Source organism: Ascidiella aspersa, chromosome 7, assembly GCF_963924565.1.
Source record: "Ascidiella aspersa chromosome 7, kaAscAspe10.2, whole genome shotgun sequence".
NCBI lineage: Eukaryota > Metazoa > Chordata > Ascidiacea > Phlebobranchia > Ascidiidae > Ascidiella > Ascidiella aspersa.
The window spans coordinates 7,296,965-7,309,873 of record NC_139453.1 but is presented as its reverse complement, the minus strand read 5'-3'; the positions used below and the strand labels follow the sequence as shown (position 1 = coordinate 7,309,873).

General features: G+C 38.3%; 1 protein-coding gene across 1 annotated transcript; it reads left to right on the top strand.

Annotated features, from left to right (window-relative positions):
• Positions 1–5,133: 5,133 nt before the first annotated feature.
• On the top strand, positions 5,134–12,675 carry LOC146137487 (uncharacterized). The gene is made up of 4 exons (XM_083394359.1): positions 5,134–5,463; positions 7,765–8,235; positions 11,242–11,548; positions 12,334–12,675. The coding sequence occupies exons 1-4, from the start codon at positions 5,134–5,136 to the stop codon at positions 12,474–12,476; spliced, it is 1,251 nt and encodes a 416-aa protein (XP_083250485.1). The 3' UTR covers positions 12,477–12,675.
• The last annotated feature ends 234 nt before the right edge of the window (positions 12,676–12,909 follow it).

Sequence of the window (12,909 nt, the reverse complement as noted above, 5' to 3'; positions counted from 1 at the left end):
CGTAGTAGCTAGATGAATCCAAGAAGCTTTGCAAATTGAATGTGCTTTCTTCATACTTGGTCTAGTTTTATCACAATTCCACTAATTTTCGAAGGTTGTAATTAATTTATGACGGTTTCATTGTTGTAAACGTCATATTTACGTGCAACTTAGAGTTGAAAACGTTATACTCACTAAAATATATACTTGCTGAGTGCAACAAATTGTTAGAAAACATCGCATAACACTGCTAGCATCTTAGCGCTCTCTTTCGTTGTGTCAAGAAACGTGTTTAACCGCACTTCACCTGCACAGAATAAAAAGCCGCTTGCAGCAACTTTTCAGAAGCAGCAGTGGTGATTGACAATAGGCGTTGCCCGTCCAGTCGGGCAAAAAACGCTGCCGTTTTTGCTGAGTTAAAAAAAATCACCACCGCGGTCCGCGGGCATACCGGTCATTAAATTGAAACGCGGCTTTGGCTGGCCTCGGGCAAATAGCCGGTCGCCGTTTTTTTAGAAGTTGGCAATTTGCTACAAAACCGATCGAGACACCGCCTTCGGTAGTGCGGTTAAGTGGCGGCGTTTTTATGTGCTTAACTGAAACTTTGGCCTTTTCTTAGAGCGACACAGAAGGTTTGCTGCTGTCTGACGCCAAACTAAGTTACTAATAGGATTATCAAAGCCCATACGGAAGAAGGTAGGTTATGGGCTTTGATATTCTTACTACAGCTTCCAACCATTAAGCTACAAAGTGCCTAGGGAAATATTCCACAGCAAATTAACGCTTTTACGCATCACTGATTTCAACCTTCTGTTTTGCCGGTTAATACGATATGATTTTTAAAGCCAACTATCAAACTGCAAGCGTATACCCGAATATCTTTACCGACTTTAGTCGTTATAATGATCACAGTTAAACTACACAATTAAGAATATCGGCAAATTGTAATTTTCTGTTTGGTTTTCCTGTGCTGCTTTTGTTCAAATCATTGTGATAACTTGTGATATTTTGCCTCGTTGATTTCGTCTCTTAAAGCGCCTTGAGGTTTAAAGGAACGATATCGCAAAATGGATAATTACATTGGCATGTGAAAAGGTATTTTAAGCGACGACGACCGTAAGGCTAAATACTACTGAACCTGTAAAACTAGGTTAAATCGTATCTGTTCGCATTTCAATTTTCCGCGGATTTCTTTGTCGTTAGGGGGCGATCTCGAGCAACTTGTTACATTTTCCGAAAAATAGAAATGCCCCAGTCAAGCTTCGAATATCTAAAACTGATATAACAACTTGACCCTACTGTATTATATAACTAAACTTACTAAGTATTCTTTAGGTATATGCACAACAGCACCTACTGTAGTATAATAAATACATTAATCATTGTGGAGCAACATTGTTTTATTTTTGTTATATTATCACTTTTTTGCGAAAAAGTTATAATTATGTTGTTGCAACCCTAGCAATTTATTTCTTGACACGTTAAGAAAATTGTAACAGACAACCTAGAGGAATTTATTTTGTCCTAATTTAGTCACCCTGGTTGCAATCAAACAGCATCATTAGGCGCCAAAATAAGCAAGGTCAGCGAGTTGAATATTGGAAGCTTGTTCAAGACTTGAATGCTAAAGCAGCAATAGAAAAGAAGTGGCCTATACATGCAGAAACATATAATCGAGCCCGTTTGCGACACGGCCCCGTATGTGGAAGGGTAATATGCACATTGCGTGTATCCGTTGCTGATCACACAATTTAAAATACCGTGGCGCTAGTGCAGCTGTACTTTAAAGGAGCATGTACATTTACACGCTCAGTAAAACGTAGAGCCCGGGGCGAAAAAGGGCGGAATTGATCTAAGGTTTGTGATGCGAAGATTCCTAAACTGCCTATGGTTCTTTTGAAGCAGTCGTTATCAACCTGAGCTACACGAATATCACTAGTGGTACGCGATAGCTTCTCGGTCTAATGCAGAATCTTAAGAAAGTCAAGTTTCTCATATCGTATTGGTTTTTTTTTAAAGAAGTAGGTATTGGAAAAACTATTTTTTCTTTTTCAGCTTAAAAAAATTCTAAATGATACCTACTTCTGTATGGGCTTGATATTCCCACTTCAACGTTTTACTACAACCTACAACCATTATGCTTCAAAATATCGTTTCTTTGAAAATTTGAATTAACGTATAGAGTTACTATTTATTTTTATTTTGTCGCTACAGTATATAATTAGGTATTGGCTTTCTACACTTGGTGAAATTGTCGTGTTTTTGTTGTTGTTTTATCACCAAACAAGTATGACAAACAGACCATAGGTTGTACGCGACAAATAAAATATGGAAAAACAACTGTTTTAATGTCCATGCGGAGAGTATTTAGTCTGTGTTCTTGCAATCGCGGTAATGCTTTACGCCACGGCCAATTATACTGTTTGTTAAACAAAAACACTTCCCGACTTATTTTTTTAGTATTCTTAACTCAACTTGTCTATGACGCGTTTTCCTTTTTACGAGTATCGCTTTTAACACATGATTACACACTATCTATAAAAAGGTAAGCACATTTTCAATTTAAACATAACAGATTGACGTACAAACAAATTTGAAACAGTGAACACAAAGATCATGAAACTTGGCGACTCATGTTTTCAATTCATTAACAAATTGAAAAAAAAAACATTGGGGTGTTGAGCTGTTTGTTTTAAGGGCAACAGAATATTTTAATGTTGTTTGTGAGATGCAAAACTGCAAATTGCTCCCTTTATTCAAAAAAATAACTTATGTGAAACTGCTAACTCCATGACATGGATACAGCTTTCCCTCTTGGTATAAGTAAGTAGTAAATCCAAAATATTAAAACACATCATTTTGTGATGGAACACAATGCAACACACGATCATAGAATATATTTACCCAATGTGTCAGTGAATGAATTTACCCAGTATTTAGGTCGCAAAAGGTTCGGATGCAATGCTATACCTAATAGCAATCACAACATTATTTCTGCTCGGTCATAATGTACTTCGTTTCAAACGAGTATTTCGCGAAAACTATCCCCTCTATTCTTGTTAAAGCGGAAGTTAAACCTAATTTTTATCGCATTAACTTGCGTTTTTGCGTAATCGTTTAGCACAAAGGCCACAAAACTATATCAGTGTGGTTTTAACTCTCTTGTAATTCTTATTTTCGTGGTACGTGATGTTAGAGCTGTAATAACAATTAGCTGCGTATACGCTATGTTGAATTAACTTCCATATTTATCGCTTGGTCATCTCTAAGAATAAAAGCAAACAATAATCAGCAAGGCTGTAATCATTTCAATTTTGGGATTATCAAACTGTAGTATCACTTTATGCGAGCGATTTTAATAGATTACCTTTTAACAGCTGAAGTATCTAGCACAGTGTGGCCTATTTGTTGTATGTTCTGTAAAGGTCTGGTCGTGTTTTAAGTGTTTAGCGCAAGGGTGGTAAACGGTATTGTGTAGTTCGACCGTTTAATACATGAACAATTACAGTAAAACTTTGAATTGAAAGACGTAGCAGCAACACGACATATAGTTATTTACTTAGAAACGTATGTATATCTTGGTTAGATAGTAAGGAACTCAAAACAAATAAGTTTTTAAGTATAGACTTTACGCCTAGGATGTTTAGGTACCATTTAAGATACCTTTTCAAGGCTTATATAGTTAAAAAAAATCGGTTGAAATTGTCACTATATAATAAAGGGCTGGTAAATAGCTTAATGCTATTTTTTTTTTTAAATCACCCTTGAACTAATATCCCATATTTGTTTGTAGTGGCTTATTATTATATATCGTTACATGATCAATTTTGGGTGTTTTGGACATTTTTTCAGTATATGCTACAATGCTGACATTCACATTAATTATTTAACTTTAAGCCATTTTTTGCCAAATAAAACCGTTAATTGTGCCAATAAGGTAAATACAAATTTTGCAGTATTACTAAAATCGCTAACAAACGATTTTTAAAACAGGTTATTCTTAACCCTCGTTACAACCTAACCGTCTGAACTGGGAGAGGGGTCGAACTGCATTGCAGTCCTACCGTTTTAGTCATTCGGGTCTCTACCAAACGGAAAGGTGTATTTTCATATATTAGATGAATGGCGGAAAAGCATTAGCATCGAAGCATGAGCAAAGGGCCGGGCCCAACTTGTTTTGCATTTCAGCTTTCGCGATCAGGGACTTAAGCAGACGGTATCTCAAAGCATGAAATACGGCTTTGCCCGTTCCGAGTTACTAAGAGACGACAGAAAGATCAGTGGAGGCCCGAGATTTCGCGGAGATATAAAGGGAAGATCGCAATCGTGGAAAAACAAGTTATTGCCTGGTAGGCATTTAGGAGAAGCCTCTCTATACCCTAAAAGCATATCCTTAATAGGCTCATTCGTGTAGGGTCACGTTTAGCGATAAAGCCAAACGAATTGCGCATTTCAGGTTGAATTTTCCAAGTCGAGTGAAATGGGCCAAATAATCGTCAGACTGGGAGTGTTTAAGGTAGCAAGAAGTCTAGTCTGTGCTCACTGTCAAGTTAAAGTTACTAGGCTTTTGTTGGGATGCTTAGGGGCATAACCGTGTCAGCGTGTTTGGCCGCAAATGAGTTGTCTTATCAAACTTACAAAAAGTTCTAGCCTTCTCGCTGTGAAAATGCCGGTTGTAGGGCCAATGTTTTCATGATTTACCGTTAGAAATTCGTTGGCCGATTTGCGTAAGTATTTTTGTGTTTTCGTCAATTTTTTTATCGGTTTTATTAACTATTGTGCTTGTAAGTTACATTTCGATAACTTATTTGCCATTTATTACCTTGATAAACTAATTATGTTCTGCTTATAAGTTATTTTTTACAGCATTGAATATAGTATAACTACGGTTGTTAGTAGTTATGCTTCTTAATGGCTATGCATTTTTTAGAGTTTTATTCATTTTCCATTTTCGATTTTATAGGGATTTTAGTTTAATTTCTTGTGGAATCCACAGATTTTATTCTGCTAAAGAGTTGCTCCTTTCGATTAAAATCAAATTGTGCATCCAAAAGTGTTCTGAAACCTGTTACAACTATCGTTAACCGAGGCAATACTGCAACCGACAAGTCAACACAAAACTCGGACGGCAACGAAATGCGGTTTCTATTTGACATGGATGACGCAGTCATAACGGCTGACTTCAACTTCTCAGCAGAGTACTACGCGGCCAAGCAGAGCCTATGGACGATACACATGCTTCTAGCCGTGTGCCTAATGTGCTCACTGGCCGTCTTCCAGATCCGGCAGCTCTGGTTCAACGGGGACCCGGCCCTACAGCGGCCGGTGCGCGCCAAGCCCAGGAAGAAAACGAGCCGGGTACGCAAGACCTCCAGCACCATGCAGCTGGTGCGACGCAAGAACGGTTGGTACTGGGTGCTGGCCGAAAACCCGATGTGCCTGCTCATTACACTGTTGATTATCCTGCGGTGCATCTTCATACAGGTATAGTGTTGGTGTAATGACTTACATCAATGACTATGATATAACAAAAGTCGCTGATTTAAAATAAGGTGGCTTGGCCTAAGTCTAGTGACAAAATGACGTGACGTAATAATTCGTTTTTAAAGGCAAAATGACTTGACTTAAGCTATTCGGACTAATGACTTTACTAAGGACTCAAATCATTACGGCAAACGACTTGACTTTATACTTGTTATTAAAGAATTTGTGAAAATTTTTTGGTGGTTTGTTCGCTGAACCTTACGTTTTTTTGTAGTTTTACTAAGTTAGCAGTTCATAATGTTGTTTTGATGCAAATAATTTAACTTAGACTTGACTGGACTGGGACTTAAGTTATTTCAACATGACTTGTTGGCGACAATAATTAATAGCCAGGTTTGCACTTTTTACGACGAAGCCCTTGGAACTACGGTGAACCCCCCCCCCCCCCCATGTACAATTACAAACTCACGGTAGAAAATAATCATTATACTAACACTAAAATTATAGTACCCTTAAAAACTACTTACTGTACACAAACCTAAAAATAATTTATTAATATTAAAACTTATGTATGATGTATACTCCAGTTAAGATAATTAATTTACCAGGTAACGAGTATAAAAATGTTGCGCAGGCTCCTTTTGACTTTTACAGATTGAAAACCACTGTCTTATGTTTAGAAAGAAAAAAAATTAAAAAAAAACGAGAATGACAGAACTTTCGTGTTTTTTTTTTATAAACTTCATTCATTGCTTTTAGTAAATGGTTTAGTTTTTTGTGCTTTATCAGCCATAAAGCATCTATTTAAAATGATATACTTTAACGCTTTTAAACCGACGAGGTTTCCCTAAATCGTATTGAATCAGTAAAAAGCCAAACATAGCTTGTTAATTAAGTTGACGCCCGCAGCGCTCTGCAAAACAGTCTTAGAAATCTTTGATTTGGCCCTGGTTTTGAACACACCTATAAACGAACTTTGGAACCAGTATAGGAAATTATAGGTTTCTACACTTCCGTTAGATTCGCAATCTCGAGGCGAACAGTGAGATTCGTTTCCGACAATGTCAAACAAACGGTTTATCGGCTGATAATGGCTCACGAATGTAAAATCTGGCATTACAACTGTCAACAGCAAAAGGCCAAGAAATTTTACCGAACCACACACCTTTCGGCCTATTGGAAGTTGGGATGTTTAATATTTGACATTTTATCCGATAGCGATTCCCCATATATATTTTGGTCAAGGTTATTAGGTTAGAATTTGCTCTTGCGCTGAGAAGTAAACCTTCTATTGTAAACTTACTATATTTACTAAATTTACCTTTCATATTAGAAATCACTGAGCAGTACGGTGTACCAAATTATAGCTAAAATACCATATTAATTTCGTATCGAATTAGCACCGTTGCCACCTTATATAGTATCTGACAAGTATCGATATTGCCACTAGCAAAGGGTATCGGCTCCGCTTCTATAATCGGACGTAAATCAAAGACTGTTACATGTTTTGAATGTTATCTCAGCAATAAAATTTGTACCACATATAGTAATTTTAAGCTTAAAGCATTGATTGTATGTTATATGAAATTCCAAAACACATTTCAAGTTTGGTTTTACACAACGTTAAATCGTTTTAAAAGTCTAGCTTATCTACTTATGCACTAATCCAGGGTTTCTTGTTCGGGGGCCATCGCCCCTCAACTAACCCTTTTTTTTATATGGTTCTCAACCGGGGCCCTCGTCCACTTTGGGGACCACAGAACGGTCAACAAGCCAACGGGCAGAGGTCTTTACTTTAGAAAGCTTTGTTACGATAATGCAATACCTAAAGTCACCGCTGCCCCTGCTAAATTAAAATGGCGATACATTTGTTTACTACTTCCGCCTACTTAGTAGTGAGGCCAGTGTTGTTATGACTTGATTTAAGTGCACTTCACTGTTTTGAAATGACTTGATTTGACTTTACTTAAAACGACTTGACTTCGCTAGGAGTTGACGAGCTCTTATAGTGACTGGGACTTGACTTAGGCAACTGATTGACTGGGACTTGGGCAACCTGATAACTTCGGATTAGTTGAAAAGGATCACTTGTTATTTATTCAAAATGACTTGAACCTAAGTTATTTTTAAATGACTTGACTGAGAATCATTTTAAAGCGACTTGTAACAACACTGAATGACGTTAATATTGTCAATGCCTTTGAAGGAAAACCTCAACCAATCGGGCAATTTTGTCCACTGGTCCCGACACCATCAAATATTTCAGACAATTCGTAAAAACGTTTCCAACATTCTTTGCAGGTTGAATTCGCGCAGGGAGACGACGAAGGCAACACGGTCGTGTGTTCCTGGTTCAAAAACACTTTCACGGCTCTCGGGGCAGTCGGCAACCTCGGCATCTACCTGTTGCTGTGGGCTCGACAGTGGAGTCTGTACAACAGCAATGCGCTAAAAAACCTGCTCACAACCAAAGTCAAGGTTGCCAGTTACGTTGTGCTAGCACTTCTGGTCGCAAAAGTAGTAGGTGTCTATTCACTGTACTACGTCGGCTATCAGCTCGCCTATGTAACTCCAAACGGCTGTTTATACATGGACGCCATGGAGGGAGTGAAGCAGATCAATATAGGTCTTGGCGTTTTCGTTTTTGGCTCGGTTGTGATACAAGTCAGCCTACTGCTGCTCACCATCTACCCGCTCCAGCAACAGTACGGCATGTGGTGCTGCTGTAAATGGAAGGCTGAAGGCGCCAATCACTCGATGAGCAAAGTCCAGGTAAGCGCTGCTTTCTTTGCTTGATGTGATTACTGGGTTTTATAACTTAGAACAGTGGTCTCCAGCCTGTGGATCGCGACCCCAAGTTGGGTTCTCTAAACTTTTTGCGGGGTCGCCATAACTCACATATTCCTGCTGTTTTAATACAATTACTTTATAAAAAACATCCTAAAGTCAATCATTTTTGTGCCAATCTTTTACCACAGTCGTCTGGAATTGTGTGTAATTTACGCATATTCGCTTGTGTTACTTTGTTTCATCATTATTTAAAATATTTCATTCGTATCTGAAAACAAATGGGGCCGTGACAAATATGTTTTTGTTTGCTATCACATCCAAATGGAACTAATCACTAGATCAGTGATTCCCAAACTTTTTTTCTCGCGTACCGTTTTCAGCTTTTGCACAGTGTTCATGTACCACCTAAGACCAGGTTAGAAATACATTGATTTAAATAGCTTATTGTTCTTTGAAGAACTACATTAGTGTCTTGGCGTCTTCAACCACATCATTTTCAGCACAAATCAGTAATTTTTTCGGGTTTAAGCAAAACTCAAAAAAATACTTATAACAACTATAAAAATGTCAAAGAAAACAAGACAATGGTTATTTTAGAAAAAATTGTGATGTAAAAATAATTGCAGAAAATTAACAAAAACCTAGGTATTCAAATAGGAAATGGATTAATTGCAAATCACAAGCAAAGAAATACAACAAATCCTGCTAAAACCGTTTGTCCAAATCAGAGAGGCCTGGGTGGTTAATTGGTAAACGATTTACCGCTTACATATTAAACCAGCTGACAATTGGCGTTTTATTATCTTGAACAAGATAAGTGTTACGTCATAAACGTGCGAAACCTCAAGTTAAAGGTAACTAAAACGCAACATGGCAAATTACCCAATCTGAAAGTTTTAAAAGTTGAGAGTTTTTGCAAATTTATACGTATGCTTAAGTTGTACGCGTACCACAGTTTGGGAACCACTGCACTAGATGATCAAAGTTTAGATAGATTCGTTTTCTTCCATGTTTTTAATTAGGTCCTAAAATTTTTTAAAAAACGAATTTTCCCAAATGCTATTTGTAGAAACAAATGTTGCGCCTAAAACGATTCAGAAAACACTCAGTACAAAATTTGAAACCAAACATCATCATAAGTATTTCATTCAAATAATTATAATTCTAGTGATTTTTAGAGCGCCAATTAGTCCATCGGCCTGTAGGCAAGACTTTCCTGAATTTTGTGCATGTCCGCTTGACATGCCATGCTCTTCTCGTAAACACAAATACTCAAATAGCTGTATTTATTTAAGCGAGTCAAGAGAGACAAATAAATCAATCGACAAATAAACAAAATATACAAAGCACCACAAGCAAACAAAACGTTAAGGGCAAGACAACATATTATGTGCATTTGTGTAGGGAAAAGATTAACGCGATCAGGGGAAATAAGAAGAGCCAAAATGGCGGTTTGAGAAGTGTTCTAATAATTACTGCTTCAAATAATCTTTCACGGACTTTTGCAGCGCCGTTTCAACTTTTAGGTTGTCTGTTTGTGCCAAGATGCAGATACGGTTAAAGACCGTGCGTCTTTATGAGCAGTAGGTATACGCTATCCGGCGCAAATCGATCATTAAACTCTCATTTGTACTTTCAGTACTTAGCCTTTTAAGCGTGGTTTATGTGGGGGCATCTGGCAAGACAAAATCGGCTTCGCGTCTAGCCGGTTGTAATTGCACTTGTATTGCCTATTATAGACATGGTCTTGCGATTTTTTGCTAAAAGTTGTTCCATCCCAAGCTTAAATCTTAGACATCAATTTGGTATCGTATTGACATCGATATTTCTGTAGTATTTGGTGAAATCCTATAGTAAGTTGGATATGGAATATCAGCTCGGCTATCAAATGATATTATCTTGAACTATCGTATATACTACAAGTTTTCGCGTAAATGTCCACCATTTCTTTGTAAGCGTAAATATTCATACGCCTTCGGGGTAAACTTCGTTTAACAAAGGGGCCTAAGACATCCTAGAGACATAGTTTAGATTTATTTACCTGGTTAAAGAAAAATGAAGTTTGGCCATGGCCACATGCCCCCTTTGGATCCACCCCTGTATATAGGTCCAAACAGACCGCAGTACAGTAAGAATATATTGTAGTAAATTTGTAGGACCTTTTCTCAAATGATCAGATTTGCAGTTGATATAAACCTTTTTGTGAACTAAAACTCCGATAAAAATTGGTTGATATGTGTATCAAAATAACAAAAATATCACCATCGCAATTCGGATTATTCAGCTCGAAAGTTTCCACCATAGCGACATAATTAAAAAAAAGAAAATATGGCAGTTTTTCGTGAAAGCATCAAACAAATGGTTCTCGGCCTATCTCACCTCTCAGACACTCTGCTTCAGTTAAACAAATGTCGATGTTACACCAACATCGGATATCAGCGCAGAGACCGAACAGCGAGAAACATACTGCGTATAACTCGAAGTTTTTTAGCGAAAAAAAAATTAAGAAGGTTTGACTTAGCGTTGTCAATTGTTGAATACGCACTTGCTAATCAGTCAACCTAAACAAATAACGAAAAAGAAAAACTTCCTGCGTTTACGGTCGACCAAAAAAAGAAACGAAAAACGGCGTTTTGCGCTCGATTTTGGTTTCGCATTTAATTAAGACGCGTGACCCAATTACTTAAGAAGCACGCCGCTCCGAACAGTTTGTTAAACCATGACATAAACGAACAAAAAACGATAATATCACTTACAAAAAGGAGGTAAGAACTCCCGCCCCCTGGATACGCCACTGGGGGCAATGGATATAATATTTTTAACCTTCATGAGTAATGCATATTACACTTATAAATAATACTAATAATCGCATTTTGAAATTCCAGGGGGGGGGCAAGTGCCCCCCCCCCTTGGCCCCCCAACCCTGTGCGGGCGCCCATGCCCCCACCCCTTTTTGGTACTTCAGGCGTTGTGTTTTCTTGGTCTTAGATGGTGATACGACGGGTCTCAGTGAGCTGCGCAGTCTGCGTCGTCAACGACTGTACTTTAGCAGTAGCCATCGGGGTTTACGCCGGAGCAATGAAGCGACTTACATCCTTCCTTCTTATGTTCTACAACATCAAGTTGTTGCTCAGCCTACTGGCCGTTGTGGCCTCTTTTGCTGACTGGCGCGAGCGGATACTGCCGTTCCTTGGGCGCCCCGAGTCGGCCCGGCCCGGTCCAGGGCGTTCTCGAACCGCTGACCCCTCGGCCATCGAAAGGGCGACCAGTGAGACTTACACCCGAACCCCAGAGAGTAAGTCTTAGTTCGCTATTTTTATTACGAATTTTTTTACTGTTTTTGCCTTAAGAATTGCTTTGCTTTTAAAGAAACAGGATAAAATTATTTAAAAACCTAATAAACCTTGCTAAAAGGTAATAACTGAAGTTACATTCATAGAAAATTTTCGCTTCGTCTATCACAAAAACAGTAACGCTATCAGAAACTACTTTTATCACGTGTTGACGTTGGCTGACGTTTTCAAGATTTAGTAAACTGTTAATTAGTGAACAAACTTGTTATAGTTGCCCCTTTTGTTCTAAATCAGGGTGTTCCCATTCTTTTTTACACCGTGGCCCCCAATGTTGAGAAATCAATGCCCCCCTCCCCTTATTTTAAAATGTAGATTAATAAATCCAAAATTTAAAACAAAGAAAGTAAACTCAAGATAAAGAAGTAGCTTATTGCTCTACTAGTATTTCGATGAAATTTTAATTTTTTACTTTTGTATTAGTGGAGTAAACTTAGAGATGGTAAATTAAATAAAATATTATTTTTCAAATTATTTTTCATGGCCCCCTTGAAAAAGGCTCATGCCCCCTAGGCCCCCAGGTTGGAAACCCCAGTTCTAAAGAAAGGGGTTTGTTTGCTGATTAAAATAAAACAGCAAAGCAACAAAACGTGGTACGTTAGATAGGGCCTATGTCCCAAACCGCTTTTTGTTGTACATTTCAGGGCGTGTTGTCAACCTGGGATCGGGCTGAAAAAACAAAAGACGAATAACTTTCTATGTCGCCACTATAACGTTTCTATGAACGCAGAGCGCGGCACGAACCGGGTCCCGGTAGCGCCCACTAGCGACAGCGCGGTCACCGGAGCAACGAAGCGGAACTCTTTGCCGGAATCGTATTTCTGCGAGAGAAAGTGGAACGGCAGTCCGGCGCCTTACGAATGCAACGTGTAGAAGTCTTTCTTCGTTTTGTCGTTATTCTTTTTTATCATATGAAGCGTACATATACACAATGTGTATCCTGTGATCGAGCGCTTGGAGTCGTACAGGCCAACTATACCAGCAGTCATATATTGACGGTCCCGTTATGGCCGGAGGTCGTGAGTTCAAACCTCACCGCAGGCTAGTTGTTTTTTTTTAGCCTGAGCTTGCTTGTACTACAATCCTGATTACGCTGATTGATTTAGGTTAACCTTTACCGCTGTATCTTGTGTTATTTTTATCGTATTTAGATTATAGACTATATATTTTGCATTCCACTATTTCGTTCAAAGAATAAATAAAAGTCGCATCTAAAAACAGACTGGAATACTTTGGTAGATTATGCACGGAACTGTAATGTAGCTTGATGATAAACTGCAAAGCAAAAAAGATCGAGTAGATCGAC

Excerpts from the sequence above, each read along its gene's own strand:
- LOC146137487 (XM_083394359.1), top strand. The coding sequence starts at position 5,134 with ATGGATGACGCAGTCATAACGGCTGACTTCAACTTCTCAGCAGAGTAC. Across the intron at positions 5,464-7,764 it reads TGCGGTGCATCTTCATACAG|GTTGAATTCGCGCAGGGAGA; the intron begins GTATAGTGTTGG and ends CATTCTTTGCAG. Across the intron at positions 8,236-11,241 it reads ACTCGATGAGCAAAGTCCAG|ATGGTGATACGACGGGTCTC; the intron begins GTAAGCGCTGCT and ends TCTTGGTCTTAG.